This window comes from Taurulus bubalis (genome assembly GCF_910589615.1).
Source record: "Taurulus bubalis genome assembly, chromosome: 17".
In the NCBI taxonomy this organism is placed as follows: domain Eukaryota; kingdom Metazoa; phylum Chordata; class Actinopteri; order Perciformes; family Cottidae; genus Taurulus; species Taurulus bubalis.
This window is the reverse complement of record NC_136605.1, coordinates 5,612,539-5,636,662: the sequence shown is the minus strand read 5'-3', so window position 1 is coordinate 5,636,662 and position 24,124 is coordinate 5,612,539. Positions and strand designations below refer to the sequence as shown.

At 48.2% G+C, this 24,124-nt stretch overlaps 1 protein-coding gene and 1 pseudogene across 2 annotated transcripts; both read right to left on the bottom strand.

Annotated features, from left to right (window-relative positions):
• Positions 1-12,770: 12,770 nt before the first annotated feature.
• Positions 12,771-18,295, bottom strand: tspan34b (tetraspanin 34b; the record flags this gene model as incomplete). The annotated part of the gene is made up of 7 exons (XM_079233857.1): positions 12,771-13,239; positions 14,276-14,368; positions 14,512-14,649; positions 14,728-14,835; positions 14,928-15,002; positions 16,021-16,236; positions 18,239-18,295. The coding sequence occupies 7 exons, from the start codon at positions 18,293-18,295 to the stop codon at positions 13,180-13,182; spliced, it is 747 nt and encodes a 248-aa protein (XP_079089983.1). The 3' UTR covers positions 12,771-13,179.
• Positions 16,976-17,352, bottom strand: LOC306749763 (annotated as a pseudogene). The gene is made up of 2 exons: positions 17,160-17,352; positions 16,976-17,080 (listed from the first exon to the last, which is right to left on the bottom strand). The product of its transcript is annotated as an uncharacterized misc_RNA (transcript).
• Positions 18,296-24,124: the final 5,829 nt, after the last annotated feature.

Here is a 24,124-nt window from a genome sequence, read left to right as displayed (position 1 = left end):
ACGGAGGACGCTGAGGTTTCTCGAGCACACGGTGGAAACGGACGCAGAGACCAGGCCGACGGAGGACACTGCTACGATGAGCCTGGTGCAGACAGTGCAGAGACGGAGGACGCGTGCTGCACCTTCTGAGCGCTTCTCTGTGATTGGGTGCAAAGTTTAGCCCCTCCCACTGGACTCCTCCCATCTCTATTTTGATTGGCTAGACTATCCATAAATATCTGCAAACAGAACTTAGTTCAGTTAGATCATCTGTATCTTTGGTGGAGCTCCAGTCGGATCCTGGAAACATTTGGAAGATCTCATCCTCTGAAACTCTCCCTCAGTCTCGATCCTTCATCCAGCGAATACGCGTAAAAGCTTGTCAATGGATGAAGTGAAGAGAGTGATCATTGCTGTGCTCCAGCACACACTGCGGTGTCTTCATGCTCACGTTTCTCGGTATGAGTTGAGGCTGCGATCTGAAGAGCCTCATGGTCTCGTTGTTGTCCTTCTCCGTGACGGAGAGAGGCTGGCTATAGTCTTCATCTCTCATCTGCTGAATGGGAACCCCCCTGACTCAGCTGTGTAGACGATGCATGATTCTGTACTCCCACATGAAGAAGGACTGCCTCCTCTCTGCCCTTCTCCTGGTGGCGGATGTTCTCTATTTGTATCGGAGTACAATGAGACCACGTCGATGCCCGTTTCAATATCTCTATCATCTACCGCCCGGGAAGTAAGAACATCAAGCCTGACGCCCTCTCTCGTCACTTTTCCTCGGATGAGGTAGACCCTGCCCTTAACACGATTGCTCCACCCGCCTGCGTCCTAGGAGTCCTTACCTGGGAGATTGAGTCTAACGGCAGCCAATCCATCCTCCTCGAGTCGTCACCTGGCCTGGATAGAGTATGCACACAACAACCATCCCTCCTTCCCTCTTCGATGCCTCCATTGGCTTCCAACCTCTGTTTGATAACCAATGATTTCCGTCCCGTCTGTCCAGAGCTCGGAGAGTCTGGAGAGAGACTCGTGCCGCTCTACCTCGGTCTTCCGAACAGAACAAGCGTCTGGCTGACCGACATCGCACACCTGCCCCAACCTATCTCCCCGGCCAACGGGTCTGCACCCGGACCTTGTTGTTTTTTACTGTTCTCATCCTTTCAATAAAATGCTTGTTTAAGAAATAACTCTACTCTCCTGTAGCTGCATCTGGGTCCGTGAATGCACCACATCATAACACTACTGCAGCAACGCACCTTTCCGACTACGACCGGCGCTTTCTCGATACTTAATGAATAAAAAAATACTTGTTTTCTTTGTGTCATTATTTGTGTGAAAGTTCACATCCTTGGAAACTCTCCCTCAGTCCTGATCCTTCATGCAGCGAATACGTTCATGAGGCTTCTCGAGCGCACGGTGTCACACGGGCTCAGAGATCAGGCCGACGGAGGTCTCTGAGCTTGATGCAGACGGTGCAGAGACGGAGGATGCTGCGATGAGGCTTCTCGAGCACATGGTGGCACACCAGGCAGACGGAGGACGCTGCCACCATGAGGCCTCTTGAGCACAAAGTGACACACGGACGCAGAGACCCGGCAGACAGAGGACGCTGCGATGAGGCTTCTCCAGCACACGGATGCAGAGACCAGGCCGACGGAGGACGGTGCTGCGATGAGGCTTCTCGAGCACACGGTGGCACACAGGCTCAGAGACCAGGCAGACGGAGGTCTTTGAGCTTGATGCAGACGGTGCAGAGACGGAGGACGCTGAGGTTTCTCGAGCACACGGTGGCACACCGACGCAGAGACCTGGCAGACAGAGGACGCTGCTACGATGAGGCTTCTTGAGCACACCATGCCACACGGACGCAGAGACCAGGCAGACGGAGGACGCTGCGATGAGGCTTCTCCAGCACACGGACGCAGAGACAAGGCCGACGGAGGACGGTGCTGCGATGAGGCTTCTCGAGCGCACGGTGGCACACGGGCTCAGAGACCAGGCAGATGGAGGACGCTGCGATGAGGCTTCTCCAGCACACGGTGCACATGGTAGCACACAGACTCAGAGACCAGGCCGATGGAGGACATACGCTGGGCCAGGTCTCTGAGCTTGATGCAGACGGTGCAGAGACGGAGGACGCTGAGGTTTCTCGAGCACACGGTGCACATGGTGGCACATTAGGCAGACGGAGGACGCTGCTACCATGAGGCCTCTTGAGCACAAAGTGGCACACGGACGCAGAGACCCGGCAGACGGAGGACGCTGCTGAAAGACGGAGGACATACGCTGCGCCAGGTCTCTGAGCTTGATGCAGGCGGTGCAGAGACGGAGGACGCTGAGGCTTCTCGAGCACACCGATGCAGAGACCAGGCAGACGGAGGACGCTGCGGTGAGGCTTCTCCAGCACACGGACGCAGAGACCCGGCAGACGGAGGACGCTGCTGCGATGCGGCTTCTCGAGCACAAAGTGGCACACAAGCTCAGAGACCCGGCAGACGGAGGACGCTGCTGCGATGCGGCTTCTCGAGCACACGGTGGCAACGGACGCAGAGACCAGGCCGACGGAGGTCTCTGAGCTTGATGCAGACGGTGCAGAGACGGAGGATGCTGCGATGAGGCTTCTCGAGCACATGGTGGCACACCAGGCAGACGGAGGACGCTGCTACCATGAGGCCTCTTGAGCACAAAGTGGCACACGGACGCAGAGACCCGGCAGACAGAGGACGCTGCGATGAGGCTTCTCCAGCACACGGATGCAGAGACCAGGCCGACGGAGGACGGTGCTGCGATGAGGCTTCTCGAGCACACGGTGGCACACAGGCTCAGAGACCAGGCAGACGGAGGTCTTTGAGCTTGATGCAGACGGTGCAGAGACGGAAGACGCTGAGGTTTCTCGAGCACACGGTGGCACACCGACGCAGAGACCTGGCAGACAGAGGACGCTGCTACGATGAGGCTTCTTGAGCACACCATGCCACACGGACGCAGAGACCCGGCAGACGGAGGACGCTGCTGCGATGAGGCTTCTCGAGCACACGGTGGCACACAGGCTCAGAGACCAGGCAGACGGAGGTCTTTGAGCTTGATGCAGACGGTGCAGAGACGGAGGACGCTGAGGTTTCTCGAGCACACGGTGGCACACCGACGCAGAGACCTGGCAGACAGAGGACGCTGCTACGATGAGGCTTCTTGAGCACACCATGCCACACGGACGCAGAGACCCGGCAGACGGAGGACGCTGCTGCGATGAGGCTTCTTGAGCACACCATGCCACACGGACGCAGAGACCAGGCAGACGGAGGACGCTGCGATGAGGCTTCTCCAGCACACGGACGCAGAGACCAGGCCGACGGAGGACGGTGCTGCGATGAGGCTTCTCGAGCGCACAGTGGCACACAAGCTCAGAGACCCGGCAGACGGAGGACGCTGCTGCGATGCGGCTTCTCGAGCACACGGTGGCAACGGACGCAGAGACCAGGCCGACGGAGGTCTCTGAGCTTGATGCAGACGGTGCAGAGACGGAGGATGCTGCGATGAGGCTTCTCGAGCACATGGTGGCACACCAGGCAGACGGAGGACGCTGCTACCATGAGGCCTCTTGAGCACAAAGTGGCACACGGACGCAGAGACCCGGCAGACAGAGGACGCTGCGATGAGGCTTCTCCAGCACACAGATGCAGAGACCCGGAGGACGGTGCTGCGATGAGGCTTCTCGAGCACACGGTGGCACACCGACGCAGAGACCTGGCAGACAGAGAACGCTGCTACGATGAGGCTTCTTGAGCACACCATGCCACACGGACGCAGAGACCCGGCAGACGGAGGACGCTGCTGCGATGAGGCTTCTTGAGCACACCATGCCACACGGACGCAGAGACCAGGCAGACGGAGGACGCTGCGATGAGGCTTCTCCAGCACACGGACGCAGAGACCAGGCCGACGGAGGACGGTGCTGCGATGAGGCTTCTCGAGCGCACGGTGGCACACGGGCTCAGAGACCAGGCAGATGGAGGACGCTGCGATGAGGCTTCTCCAGCACACGGTGCACATGGTAGCACACAGACTCAGAGACCAGGCCGACGGAGGACATACGCTGGGCCAGGTCTCTGAGCTTCTCCAGCACACGGACGCAGAGACCCGGCAGACGGAGGACGCTGCTGCGATGCGGCTTCTCGAGCACACGGTGGCAACGGACGCAGAGACCAGGCCGACAGAGGTCTCTGAGCTTGATGCAGACGGTGCAGAGACGGAGGATGCTGCGATGAGGCTTCTCGAGCACATGGTGGCACACCAGGCAGACGGAGGACGCTGCTACCATGAGGCCTCTTGAGCACAAAGTGGCACACGGACACAGAGACCCGGCAGACAGAGGACGCTGCGATGAGGCTTCTCCAGCACACGGATGCAGAGACCCGGAGGACGGTGCTGCGATGAGGCTTCTCCAGCACACGGTGCACATGGTAGCACACAGACTCAGAGACCAGGCCGACGGAGGACATACGCTGGGCCAGGTCTCTGAGCTTCTCCAGCACACGGACGCAGAGACCCGGCAGACGGAGGACGCTGCGATGAGGCTTCTCCAGCACACGGATGCAGAGACCCGGAGGACGGTGCTGCGATGAGGCTTCTCGAGCACACGGTGGCACACGGACGCAGAGACAAGGCAGACAGAGGACGCTGCGATGAGGCTTCTCCAGCACACGGTGCACACGGTGGCACACAGACTCAGAGACCAGGCCGACGGAGGACGCTGCTGAAAGACGGAGGACATACGCTGGGCCAGGTCTCTGAGCCTGATGCAGACGGTGCAGAGACGGAGGACGCTGAGGTTTCTCGAGCACACGGTGGAAACGGACGCAGAGACCAGGCCGACGGAGGACACTGCTACGATGAGCCTGGTGCAGACAGTGCAGAGACGGAGGACGCGTGCTGCACCTTCTGAGCGCTTCTCTGTGATTGGGTGCAAAGTTTAGCCCCTCCCACTGGACTCCTCCCATCTCTATTTTGATTGGCTAGACTATCCATAAATATCTGCAAACAGAACTTAGTTCAGTTAGATCATCTGTATCTTTGGTGGAGCTCCAGTCGGATCCTGGAAACATTTGGAAGATCTCATCCTCTGAAACTCTCCCTCAGTCTCGATCCTTCATCCAGCGAATACGCGTAAAAGCTTGTCAATGGATGAAGTGAAGAGAGTGATCATTGCTGTGCTCCAGCACACACTGCGGTGTCTTCATGCTCACGTTTCTCGGTATGAGTTGAGGCTGCGATCTGAAGAGCCTCATGGTCTCGTTGTTGTCCTTCTCCGTGACGGAGAGAGGCTGGCTATAGTCTTCATCTCTCATCTGCTGAATGGGAACCCCCCTGACTCAGCTGTGTAGACGACGCATGATTCTGTACTCCCACATGAAGAAGGACTGCCTCCTCTCTGCCCTTCTCCTGGTGGCGGATGTTCTCTATTTGTATCGGAGTACAATGAGACCACGTCGATGCCCGTTTCAATATCTCTATCATCTACCGCCCGGGAAGTAAGAACATCAAGCCTGACGCCCTCTCTCGTCACTTTTCCTCGGATGAGGTAGACCCTGCCCTTAACACGATTGCTCCACCCGCCTGCGTCCTAGGAGTCCTTACCTGGGAGATTGAGTCTAACGGCAGCCAATCCATCCTCCTCGAGTCGTCACCTGGCCTGGATAGAGTATGCACACAACAACCATCCCTCCACGCCAACGGGCCTTTCACCCTTCGATGCCTCCATTGGCTTCCAACCTCTGTTTGATAACCAATGATTTCCGTCCCGTCTGTCCAGAGCTCGGAGAGTCTGGAGAGAGACTCGTGCCGCTCTACCTCGGTCTTCCGAACAGAACAAGCGTCTGGCTGACCGACATCGCACACCTGCCCCAACCTATCTCCCCGGCCAACGGGTCTGCACCCGGACCTTGTTGTTTTTTACTGTTCTCATCCTTTCAATAAAATGCTTGTTTAAGAAATAACTCTACTCTCCTGTAGCTGCATCTGGGTCCGTGAATGCACCACATCATAACACTACTGCAGCAACGCACCTTTCCGACTACGACCGGCGCTTTCTCGATACTTAATGAATAAAAAAATACTTGTTTTCTTTGTGTCATTATTTGTGTGAAAGTTCACATCCTTGGAAACTCTCCCTCAGTCCTGATCCTTCATGCAGCGAATACGTTCATCAATGGATGTCCGCAACTGGAACTTGGTGCGTAACAGGAGACGCTTGATGTTGAATGAAGGGACCATACGCTTCAAGTCTCTGTTCTGTCTCTACAGACTCAGATGATCTCACTTCCTCGTTGTTGAAAGAGCGCACGGAGGAAGTCAAAGCACTCCCCAAAGCCACGAAAGCGCCGCTATACTGCAGCAACGCACGTTTCCGACTACGACCGTCTCTTTCTCGACATTTAATTATTGAATAAAGAAATACTTGTAGACACATGATTGTTGAGAGTTATTGCACGGATCACGTATAGAGAGCTGTCAATGTTTGGTGGTGAATCTTTGTCTGAAGATACATTCATGTTCCCCAGGAGTGAACTCTCTGCTGGCTACTTCAAGCTCCTAAACGTGCACTCCTCCACCTCTCACGCCCAGTCTACAAGTTACAAGTAGCCAGAACTTCGTCGCTGTGATGCAGCCTTGAGCTAGAGAGCACACACACTCACACACGTTCATGTGCTCAGACCACACTGGCGCTATGGGCGGGCCTTGGGGGGCCGGGCCCGCCCTCGGACTCGCCCTGGACAGACAAGCCTGTCAGTCACTTATCACACGTAAAAAAAAAAAAAAGCGCAACTCTGGCCGTTTCTCAATACCCAAGTATACAAGTACGGACTTGTGAACTTTTGGAGTCTGTCTTTGAGAGTCTGGAAGACAGGAGAACGCAGGACGGTCTTTCTGCAATTGGAACAGCAGCTGACTTGATGACGTCACCACCTCAGCTGTTGTTGTCATGAGTTACTCTGATTCTTCACTGTAAAGTATTTTTACAGTCAAACAAAATATGACGGAGGATCCTGTCCGGGAGGTCTTCAACTCCCACCTCCGGAAGAACTTCTCACAAATCCCGAGGGAGGCTGGGGACATGGAACCCGAGTGGACCATGTTCAAAGCCTCTATTGTGGACGCGGCTGCTCGGAGCTGTGGCCGGAAGGTCATCGGTGCCTGTCGTGGCGGCAACCCGAGAACCCGGTGGTGGACACCGGGGTTGAGGGAAGCCGTCAAACTGAAGAAGGAGGCCTTTCGGGCCTGGCTGGCCCAGGGGTCTCCTGAAGCAGCTGACGGGTACCGGCAGGCCAGAAGGGCTGCAGCTGCGATGGTCGCGGATGCTAAAACTCGGGCATGAGAGGAGTTCGGGGAGGCCATGGAGAAGGACTTTCGGTTGGCCTCAAGGAAGTTCTGGCAAACCATCCGACGGCTCAGGAAGGGAAAGCAGGGCCTACCCCAGGCTGTTCTCAGCAGGGGGGGGGGGACTGCTGACCCGGACTGGGGACATCATCGGGCGGTGGAAAGAGCACTTTGAGGAACTCCTAAACCCGGCCAACATGTCCCCCGGAGTCTTTGGGGTGGTTTCTCCCATATCCCTGGCAGAGGTCGCTAAGGTAGTCAAAAAGCTCCTTGGTGGCAAGGCGCAAGGGGTGGATGAGATCCGCCCTGAGATGCTGAAAGCGCTGGACATTGTTGGGCTGTCTTGGTTGACACGCCTTTTCAGTGTCGCATGGGGGTCGGGAACAGTGCCCATGGACTGGCAGACCGGGGTGGTGGTTCCCATCTTCAAGAAGGGGGACCGGAGAGTGTGCTCAAACTATCGTGGCATCACACTGCTCAGCCTCCCGGGAAAAGCTTATGCCAGGGTGCTGGAAAGGAGGCTCCGACCGCTTGTCGAACCTCAGATTCAAGACGAGCAGTGCGGATTCCGTCCCGGTCGTGGAACAGTGGACCAGCTCTTTACCCTTGCAAGACTACTGGAGGGGTCCTGGGAGTTTGCCCAACCAGTCTACATGTGCTTTGTGGACTTGGGGAAGGCTTTCGACCGGGTCCCTCGGGGGTTTTTGTGGGGGGTGCTGCGGGAGTATGGGGTGCCGGACCCGTTGGCACGGGCTATCCGGTCTTTGTACGCCTGCAGTAGGAGCTGTGTTCGTATCCTCGGTAATAAGTCAGACACGTTCCCGGGTGTTGGCCTCCGCCAGGGCTGCCCTTTATCACCGGTCCTGTTCGTGACCTTCATGGACAGGATATCTAGGCGCAGCCAGGGGGCGGAGAGGATCCGGTTCGGGAGTCTCGGGATCACCTCTCTGCTGTTTGCGGATGATGTGGTCCTGTTTGCCTCCTCGGACTGTGACCTCCAGCATTCACTGGGGCGTTTTGCAGCCGAGTGTGAAGCGGCAGGGATGAGAGTTAGCACCTCCAAATCTGAGGCCGTGGTGCTCTGCCGGAAACCGGTGGATTGCTCCCTCCAGGTGGGGACAAACTGCCTACCCCAAGCGAAGGAGTTCAAGTATCTCGGGGTCTTGTTCACGAGTGAGGGTAAGGTGGAGCGGGAGATCGACAGACGGATCGGTGCGGCTGCAGCAATAAAACAGGCGCTGTATCGGTCCGTCCTGGTGAAGAGGGAGCTGAGCCGAAAGGCGAAGCTCTCCATTTACTGGTCGGTCTATGTTCCAACCCTCACCTATGGTCACAAACTCTGGGTCGTGAGCGAAAGAACGAGATCTCGAATACAAGCGGCCGAAATGAGCTTCCTCCGCAGGGTGGCCGGGCTCACCCTTAGATATAGGGTAAGGAGCTCGGACATCAGGAGGGAGCTTGGAGTCGAGTCGCTGCTCCTTTGTGTCGAAAGGAGTCAGCTGAGGTGGTTCGGGCATCTAGCCTCCCATTAGAGGTTTTCCAGGCACGTCCAACTGGTAGGAGACCCCGGGGAAGACCGAGGACACGCTGGAGGGATTATATCTCCCGGCTGGCCTTGGAACGCCTCGGGATCCCCCAGAATGAGCTGGAAAGTGTTGCGGGTGAGAGGGAAGCCTGGGTCGGCCTGCTGAACCTGCTGCCACCGCGAACCCGACCCCGGATAAGCGGCTGATAATGGATGGATGGATGGACAAAATATGACAACCCTGCTTTTTTTGTACTGGTTTCACAGACATACACATGTCATTGTATATATATATATATATATATATATATATATATATATATATATATATATATATATATATATATATATATATATTATTGTGTTTATAAATATATATACACACAGATACACATCTCATTGTATATATATATATATATTGTGTTTATAAATGTGTATTTTATATAAATACTTATATAGATACACATAGAAATGTAGATATAATGTTTATAAATGTGTTTTATATATACTGATATATTTATATAGATACACATATAATTTTTAAAATTAATTAATTATATAAATTAAAATTAAAAAGTTATAAACCTTAACCTTTCCCTCCGTCAAACTGATTTAATGTGACAGTGAATAAATAATAATGATTGCTTGTTAAATCCTCAAAACCGAATGATAACTCATGTTTTATCGATACGGAGACATCGGAGCCAGCGGATCATTTCAAAAAGTCCAGCCGAGATCAGGCTGCTGTCGGCGGGCAGCAGAGCGCTGACGGCCCGGTGCTGCGGGGCTCACCGGTCCCGCGAGCAGGACCTCAAACCGTCGGCGTATCTTTTTAAGTAGGCCGATTCTTGAGAAAGCGACCACAGATTTGATGCTTAAAAAACTACCTTCTCGCCTGAAAACATCCTAAAATGGAAAAAAATGGAGAAAAAAAATGGAAAAATGGAAGAGAGCAGGGCAGAGCAGCAGCAGAGAGCAGGGAAGAGAGTTTGACTGGCTTTTCACTGCCTTTTGAGTGGTGTTTGTATATGTTGCGGTTGTAAACAATAGTATTAGTATAGTTTCTGAGAGTTCTGCCACTTGCTGGCCCACCTAAACTCCTCACTAAAGACCACTTTTCTGTCCACACAAACACAAAGAAGGACAGTGGGAAAAGGACAGGCAGAAAGTCATTTTGGGGAGGAAACAGTGTACTAGCTGCCTGTAAAAGCCTGTCTGGATGTGTGAGGAGGGCAATAATGGGTTCTGTCTTCAGCTGGACCGGAACTGCCGGAACTGATAAACAAATCTCTGAAACGCCTGGAAACGGACACATATAAAAGCCTATAACATGGACATTGAATGCTCTATGCAAACAAAACTGTTTGAGAATATGTAAAATAGGTTAAATTTCATTTCTGTAATCTCAAAAGCTTTGGTCATGTTAATTTTCAATTGTTTAGTAGAGAAATATGATACAAATTCAAATACATTTCTTAACTTTTTACACAGGTTAAGCCTTTATAACATATAATAATGACAAATACTTGCCAGATTTTTACATTTCTCCTGAAAAAAGGAGCAAAATCATGTTGATCACAGACAGTCGATGCTCCACAAATGAAAGGCCAACCTGATTATGCTTTGGAGAAGGACTTAACAAAGAAGTTCAGGAGTGAATGGAGGGACACTGTCCTACGCAGATTTCACTTGGCCGCCAACCGTCGTCTCCCGCTCTACTAATGGTGAGTTATCTGGTTTCATCCAGCCTGCTGGCCCTATGGACGAGGCTAAATGATTGGTCATTGGATGATGTGTTTGTTCTTTCTTGGAAAAACAAACAAACAAACATGTTCTGCAAACCAATGTCTTCTTAATTTCTGTTGTAGGCTAGCTGTTGGTTGGCCCTTTTCGTCGTTGCTGCGCTACGCTCTGTTTCGGACAAACACCGGACAGTGTGTTGTGTTGAGTGTGTTGTTATTGTTATTGTTGATGTTAATGTTGTTGCTGGATGTGTTAGCCTAATCATTTTAGACCTTTTTAGGCCTATTTTTTTAAATGTCTTGTTGTGGCTGAATCTGCTATCTGCTGATCTGTGAATACAATATATTGTGGGACTTATGTGTCGCTTGATTGCTGTGTTGATTGATTGCCATAGGCCTACAGTTCATGTCTAATTCCATTGGGTAGGCTGCCTGCTCAGCTGGCCTATTTATTAGCTTGTGAGATTCTAAATAATACCGTCTGTCACCTTTTTGTGCCGGAGTTCGATTATAGGTGAAAAGTTGAACTACTATGCTACCATAGGCTGTAAAAAAAAGCAACATAAGCCCCCCGCAAATCATTGCCTGGCGCCAGGCCTGCACGTGCTGGAGAAGCTGAAGGAGGAGAGTTTTGTCTCTGCAGCTTTTTACTCTGCTGCCACAGTGTGTTTCAGCTTGAATACGGACAGCAAGTATCAATCACCATTATTTCACTATTGACACAAACATGTGGAATAAAATAACTAACACACAGTGGAGCTCGACAGGAGTCTAACGATGTGGTTTCCATAATAATGATTAATGTGGTATAATATAGACAGAGGCTTCATTGTGCTTTTGGTGACATTTTTAATATTTTATGCACTCATGATGAAAGAAACATTGTGAGATTCTGATATCGAGATCTTTATCACTCCCGATGTCTGTTAGGTTTTGGATAAACAAGCCCCGTTCCCATAAACAACATTCCTTAGTCATTCAGTTGAACAACCTCCAAAGTTCACACAACATTCCTCAGTTTTGGTTTGCAGATGTGCAAGCTGATCGAGGCGGGAGGACAGTGTGTTATTGTAGAGGTTGAACAGGTCTGTGGGGGAGGGGCTAAACGAGGGCCGGAGGGATGGACTTGATATTCCAGAAGGTCACAGTGCGCGTCGGTTTGGGTTCTGGGATGGAGATGTCAATGTCCATGATGATGGATAAGTGGTCGGAGATGGTGAGGTCACGTGATGGCTGTTGAACGGAGCAATTTTCAAGGAGTGTGTTGTGATTGGTCGAGAGGATTTGGGGAGGGTCAGTGTGGAGGGCTGCGTCTGTGGGTTAATGACAGCTCAGGACAGTAGGGGGAGCTGTCGCGGGAAACTGTGCTTTGGGGCGGCAGCATAGAAGAATAGGAGAGTGTGTGTGTGTGTGTGTGTGTGTGTGTGTTTGAGTATATAGTCAGGCTTGTGGACAGGAGGGCTCAGTCTGTTTCGTATTAAACTAGATGCACTCCAAAGATCACAAGCGTCTCCTCAGCACGAGGAAGTCTCTTTCCAGACTGGAGAGCAGCAAATGAAGCAAGAGTCCAAAGTGATTCACACCTAAATCATGTTTTTTTGAGTCACAGCTTCCTCAATGGTGGCTGCTCCTTTTGTAGATGCGTGTTGCAAATCCCAAAAGCCGGCCTAGCTAAAAGAAAGGGTACACGGTATTTGCTCCACGTTACATATTAACATCTGCCATTGTACTTTTTTTTTAATCAAGCTAAATAAACCAAAACAATTGGCTCAATTCCAATTCAGATAAATAGTACAAGCGGTCAATGTTATCTTGTCTAAACAAAAGCCTGAATAAGATCAGAGCTCATGTTTCCACGGTTTCCATAGTTTCAAGTGACACCTAGTGGCACTAATATGGAACCCACTTATAATTTAAACTCTGGCTGAAAATGCAAAAAAACATACTTGTTCTAAATAAAAGAGGAATGTTTGCTGGCTGCTGTTTAGCAGGTCCTCAGCGTTCCTCAACCAATGCAACACGCACACACAACTGAAACACCACCACGTTCTAGAAATACTTTATTTAAAAAATTGATCACCATAAAGCATACATAGAAATAGTGCGTCACATCTGTTGCTGCTTTACATGCATGCGGCATGGCGTCAACATTAACAACAGTGGTTCCCGTGCTCGACATGCCAGCCTATATGTTTCATTATCACAGTAACACAGGTGTTATGTGATTCCTCATTGACCGGCCATGCGTTCCAGGTGGTAGCAGATTTAAAACGGTCTCTGTGAAGTAGGCAGTGTGTGGAGGCCGTTCGACAAAGTATAGTGTGATCATTTACATTCATATGCGGCATCTGTTAGATAGATTTAAACGTAGTAAAAATACATTTATTATGTCATTCAGTAAGTTTGATTGCCCGAGAAATTACATTAACTGCCTTTAATTAAGAGGTTTTTTTAATTTTATTTTGCAGAATAAAGGCATGTTCCTTCGCTCTTCTGGAGGCGACAGGAAGTAGAAAGACCCGAGTGATTAAAATGATCCTTCCGAGGCCTCCACTGCAGTTAGTCCCCCCTGGATTTGATTGTGCAGTATAGGATCATGGAAACAGTCATGGCACATACCTGGGGAGAATATATATATATATATATATATATATATATATATATATATATATATATATATATATATATAGATATATATTAGTAAGACACGCAATAAAAAGTAAAGTAGGAAAATGTGTGAAAAAAGGTGTATATTTAAGGAATGTTCAAAAAAAATGGGTCCATATAGCAACAAACACAAATACAACAACAATATATAAAATACAATATGAGGACACAGGTATAATCATTGCAGTTAAAAAGTCACTCGTGGTTAAAAACATACAGACACTTGTTCCAATATTTCCAGAAACAAGAAGAATACCTTGTATCACTCTGTGTTGACTCAGTTAAGACTTATAATTACATGTCATTTAATCGACATCTAAATTTGTATATACAATTCCTCAACACAGCATGGAAAGTGGGAACATTACGAGTCACAAACATATGACTTGCACTTGTCCATCTGTGACGCTTGAGCAAGATTCTGCACCAAAACTGCACCACGGGTGGGCTGGATAGAGGAGTACAGTATATATATATATATATATATATATATATATATATATATATATATATATATATATATATATATGCATCACAGGTGGACTGTATAGAGGAGTACAGTATATATGTATACATATGTATGTATACATATATATGTATACATATATATGTATACATACATATGTATACATATATACTGTACATATATATATATATATATATATATATATATATATATATATATATATATATATGCATCACAGGTGGACTGTATAGAGGAGTACAGTATATATGTTTACATATGTATGTATACATATATATGCATCACAGGTGGGCTTGTATAGAGAGGAGTACAGCAGGAAAGAGAGCAGTTTTAACATCTTCTGTACACATATGACATTTACGTGTCAGCATATTAGCTTGTGCATAAAGTTTGCAACACTGCCGCTGCACATCGTCATCATAGCTAATCAAGTGTTGATTTTAACTTGAGTATAAGTATATATCCTCGGCCTAATCTAAAGTGGGATGAGAGATAAGGTCGTACCTCCAGCGCTGCAATTCCCAGGGCCACTGCCGCAATGACCACGGTGTTGTCATCGATCAGCTCCTTGATCTTTGGGAAGCACCCAGTAATTTTCTGAGGGAAGAAAAAAATGAAGAAAAAAAAAATGGGGGTAAAAGAGGTAGAAAAACACGTTATGAAATTAAAACGTGTTTTTGGATCATGCACATGGATGTTGTTGTTTTGTGGTTTCTACTGCTTCCAAAGCCCAGACATACCGTGGCACCTTCAGCCACCGATTGGTTACAGGGGCTCTTCATGCCCGGGCAGCACTGGGGGGGGTATTGATTGTCGTGGTCCAAATAATACGGCGAGTCCAAGAAGTCGGAGGAGTTGTAGAATCCACAACATTTTAACTAATGCGGGGACAAAAGAGAACGCGTCACACGGAGCATCAGCAGAAACGACCGCGCTTCCGCTCAGCAGGTACCCACCGTGCTCATCGTGGTGTTCCACAGTCCCGTGGCGTCGGGGTTTTTCCCGTAGTCCTTCTTGATGTTCTTAACGGCAGCTGTGCCTAACTTGGTAAACAACTCGTCGGCCTAGGATGGAAGCATACAGGAGCGTTTTTGTCCAGGCACCTTGAAGGCAGCGCCGGTCATGATGATGGGGAAATGTTCCTCCGTTGACTTACCAAGGAACTGAACACCAAGACCACCACCGCTCCTACAACCTCCGCGATGAAGACCACCAGGACTATGATGAAAAACTAGTGGGGAAAAAAAAAGAATGTGACATATTTTATTGGAATGGGGTTTTTTAAAATCAACATTTCCACAACCCTGAAGTCAGAAAAACATCTTGACATCGTACGCTTTAAAAAAAAATGAAAAAAGGTTTAACGATTGGATTAGGCAACTGAACTACTTGGTCAAGGTTAGAACCAAACCTTGTGTTTTTTTTTGTTAAAATAATAACATATCGTGACGAAACAATAGGGTGAATAAATAACAGCTGCCCCTCAGCACACTCTCACTCAAAAATGCGGAAGAAACGTAACAACTGTTGTGTAAAGCGTAAAGTCTGCGATTATTTTTTGCTTTCGCCAGCGGTTTCCTGGGTGAAAGTCCTGTGTTTGTTTCACCCATCCACAAACACCCAGTGGACTTCCTCACTGTGTGTTTACTTAACCACGTAACTTTCAATAACGGTCACTCAATATACTAAGTGACTTGAGTGAATGCAAAGATGTCCACATTCAACTTATCACAGGTTTGTAGAAATGTAGAATTCAAAAAAGAAAATTCATGGAAACCTTTCATGGCATTTCCAAAAAGGGAAAAGGTGTTTCCATTCATTTCACTTCATGAATTCCTCATCAGCCTAAAGCAAGCCACATTAAGTGTGTTTCCTTTTCCTTACAGAGTGTTTTCAGAGTGTGAATGTGAGAAAAACTGTGACGCAATGGAACCAGACTTAACTCACACAGTGACATACATGAAACTTGACTTAAACGTCTCTGGAGACACACCAAAAAATAACGGCACCAAAAACATCAGACCTGTTAGGACGGTAACGTTCCTCAAATACATGAAACGCATAAATATCATATTCCCGTCATGTTCTCCATTGGCTTTCTATAGTTTGAGCTTCAACACATGATGTCACGGCACCCTCTTCTGCTCCAGTGTCCTAACGGCAACCAACTGGGCAAATATAGCCGTGATTATAAAGAGAGTTTAGTTCAATAAAGACTCTTCCTTTCACAGAGCAGTCGGCAGGCCTACCAGCAGCAGCATGCACTTGCTCTCTTTGACGGCGCCGCAGCAGCCCAGGAAGCCGATGACGAGCAGCAGCAGCCCGATGGCGACCAGCAGGTAGCCCACGTTGAGCACCTGGCGCAGCTCCGCCGGCGCACCTTCAATGTTCCCGAGGAAGCTGAGGATGGAGCCGCTGTCCACCTTCACCCAGATCCCCACGCCCAGGATGGCAGCACCCGCCAGCTGGGGGGGAGAAGAAGAAGGGGGGGAAGAAGAGGGAGAAGGAGAGGGAGGGGAGAAGAAGAGGGAGAAGAAGAGGGAGAAGGAGAGGGAGGGGAGAAGAAGAGGGAGAAGGAGAGGGAGGGGAGAAGAAGAGGGAGAAGGAGAGGGAGAAGAAGATGGAGGGGGAGAAAGAGAAGAAGAGGGAGAGGAAGAAGGAGAGGGAGGGAGAAGAAGAGGGAGAAGGAGAGGGAGGGGAGAAGAAGAGGGAGAAGGAGAGGGAGAAGAAGATGGAGGGGGAGAAAGAGAAGAAGAGGGAGAAGGAGAAGGAGAGGGAGGGGAGAAGAAGAGGGAGAAGTAGAAGGAGAGGGAGAAGGAGGGGGAGAAGGAGAAGAAGAGGGAAGAGGGAGAAGGAGAGAGAGAAGAAGAGGGAGAAGGAGAGAGAGAAGGAGAAGAAGAGGGAGAAAGAGAAGAAGAAGGAGAGGGAGGGGAGAAGGAGAGGGAGGGGGAGAAGGAGGGAGAAGAAGAGGGAGAAGGAGAAGGAGAGGGAGAGGGAGAAGGAGATGGAGGAGGGAGAAGGAGAGAGAGAAGAAGAGGGAGAAGGAGGGGGAGAAGGAGAGGGAGGGAAGAAGGAGAAGAAGAGGGAGGAGGGAGAAGGAGAAGAAGAGGGAGGAGGGAGAAGGAGGGGAGAAGGAGGGGGAGAAGGAGAAGGAAGAGGGAGAAGGAGAGGCAGAAGGAGAGGGAGAAGAAGAGGGAGGGGAGAAGGAGAAGAAGAGGGAGAAGGAGAGGCAGAAGGAGAGGCAGAAGGAGAGGGAGGGGGAGAGGGAGAAGGAGAGGGAGAAGGAGAGGGAGAAGAAGAGGGAGAAGGAGATGGAGGGGAGAAGAAGAAAGAGAAGGAGAGGAAGGAGGGGGGAAGGAGAAGAAGAGGCAGAAGAAGAGGCAGAAGAAGAGGGAGAAAAAGAGGGAGAAGGAGAAGGAGAGGGAGAAGGAGAAGGAGAAGAAGAGGGAGAAGGAGAGGGTGGGGAGAAGGAGGGGGAGAAGGAGAGGGAGGGGGAGAAGGAGAAGAAGAGGGAGAAGGAGAGGGAGAAGGAGAGGGAGGGGAGAAGGAGAGGCAGAAGGAGAGGGAGAAGGAGAGGGAGAAGGGAGAAGGAGGGGGAGAAGGAGGGGGAGGGAAGAAGGAGAGGGAGAGAGAAGAAGAGGGAGAAGGAGAGGGAGAAGAAGATGGAGAGGGAGAAGGAGAAGAAGAGGGAGAAGGAGAGGGAGAAGGAGAAGAAGAGGGAGGAGGGGGAGGGGAGAAGGAGGGGAGAAGGAGAAGAAGAGGGAGAAGGAGAGGCAGAAGGAGAGGGAGAAGAAGAGGGAGGGGAGAAGGAGAAGAAGAGGGAGGGGGAGAGGGAGAGGGAGAAGGAGAAGAATAGGCAGAAGAAGAGGGAGAAGGAGAGGAAGGGGGAGAAGGAGAAGGCGAAGAAGAGGGAGGAGAGGGAGAAGAAGAGGGAGAAGAATAAGGAGAAGGAGAAGGAGAAGAAGAAGGAGAAGGCGAAGAAGAGGGAGAAGAATAAGGAGAAGAAGAGGGAGGGGAGAGATGTGCTGTAAAGTTATAGTACTACTCATCCTGCAAAAACAGAAGCAGGGAGGCTTTAATGAAAGATGAGATGCATTGTGGGACTTGTAGGAGCTAGAAGTGGTCTAGTCAGGATATATTGGCCTCTGCTGATAGAAATTAGAGCATTTATTATTTTAGTCCAACAACTTCATGGCCGCATGCACTATTACAATTGCTTTTAAATAATGTCTTTCATAACTGATGTGCTTCTGACCAGTAAGAAGGGAACAACAGTCTTTACATTTTGAACATTATCTTACTTCAAATCCAATTTGGTCTTTCAAAATGATTAATTTCTTCGCCATTTGTTCGCACGCTCTGCCACATCTTTCACAGAGCAGCCGACTATTGATTCACACAGAGGTCAAATGTCAAACTGGCAAAGTTCTTTTTCGAGGTACTTCTAAAGATAACATTCAAACTTACAAAGATGATGCCATTGAAGACAAACATCATGCCTTTGAGGAATCCAAAGCATCCCATTTTTGCTGCGGATTGTTCTCCCTATAGATGGAGGGAGAAAAAAGAAGAGAAAAGACACCGGTCCATCAATACTGTCCAGCATGCTGACGTCTCTTCCAGTTACGTTTTGTCTCGTGACAGATTTGATGTGACGTTTGTTCATTCGTCATGACACCATCATGCATGCGTGCGTGTGTGTGTGTGTGTGTGCACACACACACGTCAGTCACAAGTGTCACTGTGTACTGCCAGTTCGGTGACACATTAACAGTGGGACTGTGACGTGAGAGGGAGGAGGGGGAGGAAGAGGAGGAAGGGTGGAGGAGGGGGAAACACCTGCCACTTTCCCAACTCCTCACCTTTGACCCTTTTGTGAGCTTAATAACTTATCTTTCTCAAACACTCCGAGCCCTTCGTCCCCACTCCGAGGACGTTCGCTGCACATATCGCCTTACAGGTGTGAAAGGCTTTGTTTGGTTTAGAATTAATAGCACAGAGGGAACGTTTCAGGAAGTAGACTCCACTGTATTCTCTGGAAAGCCTTTCACATGGAGCCGGTTTGCACACGAGAAAAGAAATCGCACTCATGGAAATGTTCCATCCCCTCTGTGACTTTACCATTTTACGCCCCCGCCTCTCCATTTGCATTCAAATCGAGAATGTTTTGCCCTGACGCTCTCGAGCGTCATAAACCCATCGACTTCACGATCGACACACACGCTGTGTATGGACAGACACACAGCGTGTGTGAGCGTGTATTTGCATGGGGAAACTGTGTGGTTTCGTCGCTCGCCTCCATGGAGGCCGATACTCGTGACGTTCGAACCAATGGAGGTGCACAACATCAAATACCTCCACACCCGCTGACACGTGAACGCACCACGCTGCCTTCAGGGCCTTCACACAGACACTCCACACCGTATCCTGTCTCCATCATCTCGTCTCCATCCCGTCTCCAAATCTTCTTCCTCCCACTCCCCCTTTTACAATCTCCACTGTTCTCACTTCCAGATTGACACTTTCCAAAATGAATATGTGTGTTTGTGTGAGTGTGTGTGAGTGTGTGTGACCTCCCAGTTGGGAAACAGTGCCCTTTGTTTGTCGTGACAAAGTGTTATCCCCAACGACAATGACTGAGCAGAACCCGACTGTCTAGCAACCAGCTGCTTTCTAAAGGAATATCCCTCAAGGCCTCTTCCCACGACTTGATCTCCACCTTGTTGTCCAACTAACCGCTTATTTTAATTCCCTCAAAATATACAGTAAATGTCCCCTCAGACAAAACATTGTGGAATAAAAAAAAAATATATATCTTCTTCTTTGTTTTAAGTGTCTAACTGTCACAGGGAAGCTGGTCTCCATCAAGTTAATGATACATTCTGATGCCAGAGCGGAAGCATAGAGCTGTTGCCTTGACTCCCCCAAAAGTCCCTCTCTCACCTCTGAGCCTTCCTTCACTTCCTTGTGGTCAGCGAAATACTGTGTGTGTGTGTGTGTGTGTGTGTGTGTGTGTGTGTGTGTGTGTGTGTGTGTGTGTGTGTGTGTGTGTGTGTGTGTGTGTGTGGTGATGTATTAACAAGCCAGAGTTACGTGCAAAATACATAAAACAACAAATAAAAGTCACTAAGGAGAAGATCACAGTAACGCAGCACCGTGTGCGCGTGCACAACGGCGGGAGGTGCGCTTATTTGGATCAACAACAACAACAACCCCAAAAAACTCTCGTCTCTGACTGAGAAGCTTCTATCAAACACACACACACACGCACACGCACACACACACACGCACACACACGCACGCATGCACACAAAGCTCAAAGGACGCCATTGAGCGGAATAATTGCAGCAGGTCTCCGGGGACAAAGGATCCTTGTTGGATGGATCCTTCCCTTCCTGTGGTGGCACTTTGTAAACGAACCCAAAAAGAACCCCAAAAGAACCTGCACCCCAAGGTGCTCTGCGTTCAGTCCACTCCTCTCCTTACCTTTTTTATTTATTTGTTTCCCAAGGACGCGGTGGTGCCGGGCACCGGGAGACTCCCTCCAGCTGCTGATGGAGCGGAGGAGCGGACAGAGAGTCACGGGCTGCTCTTCTGGAGGAATGACCCTCGCTGCTTCCTGTCGCTCCCTGAGCGCCTCTGAGCGACTTTTAATGTCGGTTTGTCTCCAGCTTTCTGCTTTAATGTTACGGCTGTCCGCCGGTTATAAGGGAGGGAGCAGGTGGGCGTGGCCAAAGCAGCTGAGCGGTAACCACCACTCATCACCATGGTGAGGGAGAGAGGGGGGGGGGGGGGGGGGGGGGGGGGGGGGAGAGGGAGGGAGAGAGAGAGGGGGAGAGAGAGGGAGAGAGAGAGAGTAATGGAGGGAGTGGAGGGGGGAGAGAGAGCTTTATTACCGTTAGCTTTATCAAAGTAAACTATTACCTTGACATGAGACTAGATTGTTCTTTAAAATAGTAACAGGAAACTAATTCATTAAATAAGGTTCAATCAAAACGAACCACTCAGAAATTAATAGAAAAAGAGAGAGTGTGTGTGTGTGTGTGTGTGTGTGTGTGTGTGTGTGTGTGTGTGTGTGTGTGTGCCTGGACGTGAAAACCACTACGGTCTGTGAACAACAACAGTCCAACGACATGCTTTCCATATGCTGAGGCCTGTAATGTGTTGAAGCACAGCTCACGTCATCAGTTCATGACACAAAGCCAAAGAGGCATTTAGAATGTTTTGCTTTTAATAAGTGACGGCTTTAAACACAACTAGGCTGCTGATGAGAACAACCTTTTGAAATATATCCTGACAATAGTGGGAACCTGAGAAACGCTGCAAGAAGAAAGACACACACTTGTCTCTTTGAGCTTTTTATTTTTCTTTATTTTGTAGTCCTTGGCACTGACACTCTCCAATATGTGTAATTTGCCCATATGGGATATTTATTAATGCCTACCAACATTAAATGTTGTGTAATATAGTCCATAATTATTCCAGTAATCACGACGCTATAATAAAATGGGTTACAAACGAGGGTTAATTAGGAAACGAGACCCGGCATCAGCAGCAGTAATCCATGACTCAAGCAGCTTTACTTCATTAGTTTGTGTCTTAAACTCTACAAGCTCATGCACATTTGGGGAGTATTAAGTTTACAGCTGTTGCTCTGCTTCATATCCGCCACCTTGTAGCATGCAAGCTGGTTTCAGTCACCGCCCTATGTTTATCATCTCTACTTTTCATCTTGCAGTTCGGATGAATTTTACTGTATTTGACTTCTGTATTTTTGCATATGCAAACAAAAATTCTTGTTTCGTGTTGACATGAAAACAAATGCATTTTACTCACTTTACACATTTTGCTTTACCTTAAGAAAAAAATACTTTATTTTCAGGTGTCTGTATGAAACTTTCACCTTTGAACAACTTTGTACCTAAACATTTTAATTATTATTATTTTGAAAGATCAGGCTTATTACCACTTTCACTAAACTGTGTTCTCGTAAACTGCATTGTTTTTCCATAGCAGTGCACGATAAAAGAAGTTTACCTTGAAAGAGTAGAAAGCTTTTCTTTTCTTCTTTTAAATTGGACTAGCCCAGCAGATCGCTACAGCTTCACTTCACTGACCTGTAGGAAAAAGTATTCTACCTTTACTTTTTCAATTCTTGAATGGTTTGGCTGGTTTGTGTCTGGATGTGGACTCTCTGAAAGTATTTTCTTTTATTGCCATTTCTCATATTGTGTATATTCCCTTCTTTCACATGTATGCAGTTCAGGGCCGAACAACGTTAAACAAAGTGGTGACCTGAGTTTCCACACAGAAGTAGAACTTGAGATATTCAGGAGATTAGGACGGAGCTGTGTGCTTAGAGAGAAACGGTCCTTTGATATACGTCGACTAGAAGACAAAAAACTGGAGTTGTGCTTCAGGAAAGGAACTTCTTTTTGTAGCAGATTTTTATTGGCCTGGGAGAATATTTTGTGGAAGAATGTAATTTTGTAATGAAATGTGTCACCAATGCAGCTGCATCTTGCCTTATGGACCCATAAGAGCATGACACAAAATATAGCAGAAATCAGTCAACCAAAAAAGTGTCATTTTATATATAATTATAATGCTTTGCCTGAAACACAGCTGTCAGGCGGCGTCTCCACCTCCAGCAATGAAGACCCCTCAGACTTCGGCCTCGTCTTAATGACACAGCTCAGTGTGACATTTACTTCATATGAATCACTTTTAAACCAAAAAAACAACACAAAAGAGATGAAAGGAGGCAATTACTAACTCAACTGCCAAAGAAGAGAGAAGGATGAATGATTTACAGAAAAACACTGATGACAGTCACAGCTTGTTATTGGCAACACGGCATGACCGAGTGCAAAGAATATGAAGGGAACTAATGGAAAATAATACATGCTCACACTGAAATATCTCAAGATCCATTTTATACCAATAAACTGTGAATAAAATGTCCCTACACTCGGCTGACTGAAAGAATCTGTCATTTTATGACCAAGTGTTGTGATTACTTGTGCTTTTCGTGCCATTTCTTGCTATTCATGCACACCCACACAAACACACACACACACACACACACACACACTCTGAGTGCGTTACGCAAGAACCAACGCTGCATATTATTAACCACTTGTGTGAAACCAATGTCTTTCAGAAAGAAGATACAATACAAACACAACTCGTACTCACATATCAGGAGAGATTCTTCAGTTAACAAAAAAAAGTGCATTTGCTTAGAAACTAAAAGGAGGAGGGGGGAGGGGCTCCTGAGAAACTGTCACTCTTAACTCACAGGATTTCTCACCGGAGTCTGTGAGTCAGGACTTTGGGGAAACAGATGAAGGAAATGTAGGATGACCGCTGACGGACACGCTCGATCTTCTGAATGACCGAAACGGAAGAAGCTCCACTTGCAGCGCTAAAACCTCACTGGTGCCGATTTCACACACATAATTTCAAGTATATTTCCATGTGGTTAATATTTATCCACCACAGTGTCAGTAATATTTTTTCCCGATGGTGTATTAATAAACCAAGCCATCATATTTGGGTCATATTTCATTATAAATGAACTGTATCAGTGTTTTGCATTTTTTAACCGATTTAATATCAAATTATACAAAAAAAGTTTCCTTTATAGAAAATATTTTCTATCAAAGTTTTAATTGACTGTTTAAGGCCACCCTTAAATGTTTTTGTGCCTCTCATGTGCAGCCAACAACCGTCGACATAGAAGATGTGGAAATAAAGTAACATCAATAACTTGTTATTCATAGTATTTTAAGTATGATAAGGAAACATGTACATTAAAGACCGTTAGCTTGTTCCAACGTAATCCTGCTAAACGTTAGCTGCTAATCCAGCACACTGCGTTTGCATTGATCATTTGAGGAAAGGCCAATGTGTTTGTTTCGCTACCTCGGAAAACAAGTTTAGGTCGAGTTGCTGGAATATGAACTTTCCTGCTAACGTTAGCTTAACGCTGATATAGCATCCTGGACTAGCCGCCCACGTTAATACACAGCTGGTCGTGGACAGGGCTTTGTTTTCTTAATGTAACTTCTAACACCATAACATAATGTAGTGAAACACAGCTGCCATTGGAGGAAATAACTAATAATAATAATAATAATAATAATAATTACTATTGCAGGTCGTGAGCTAGTTAGCTGGACATGCTAACGTTGAAATCCATTCCTTACTCTCATGATTTGGGTTGCTTTGTGTAAACTCTTCATACATGGAGTACCTCTCTTACTTCCATCCACACCGCTTCAAACTTGGGAGAAATCCAAAGTTTGGGGGTCAGGAGTTTAGCAAACGGTGTACTGAACATCATTAATC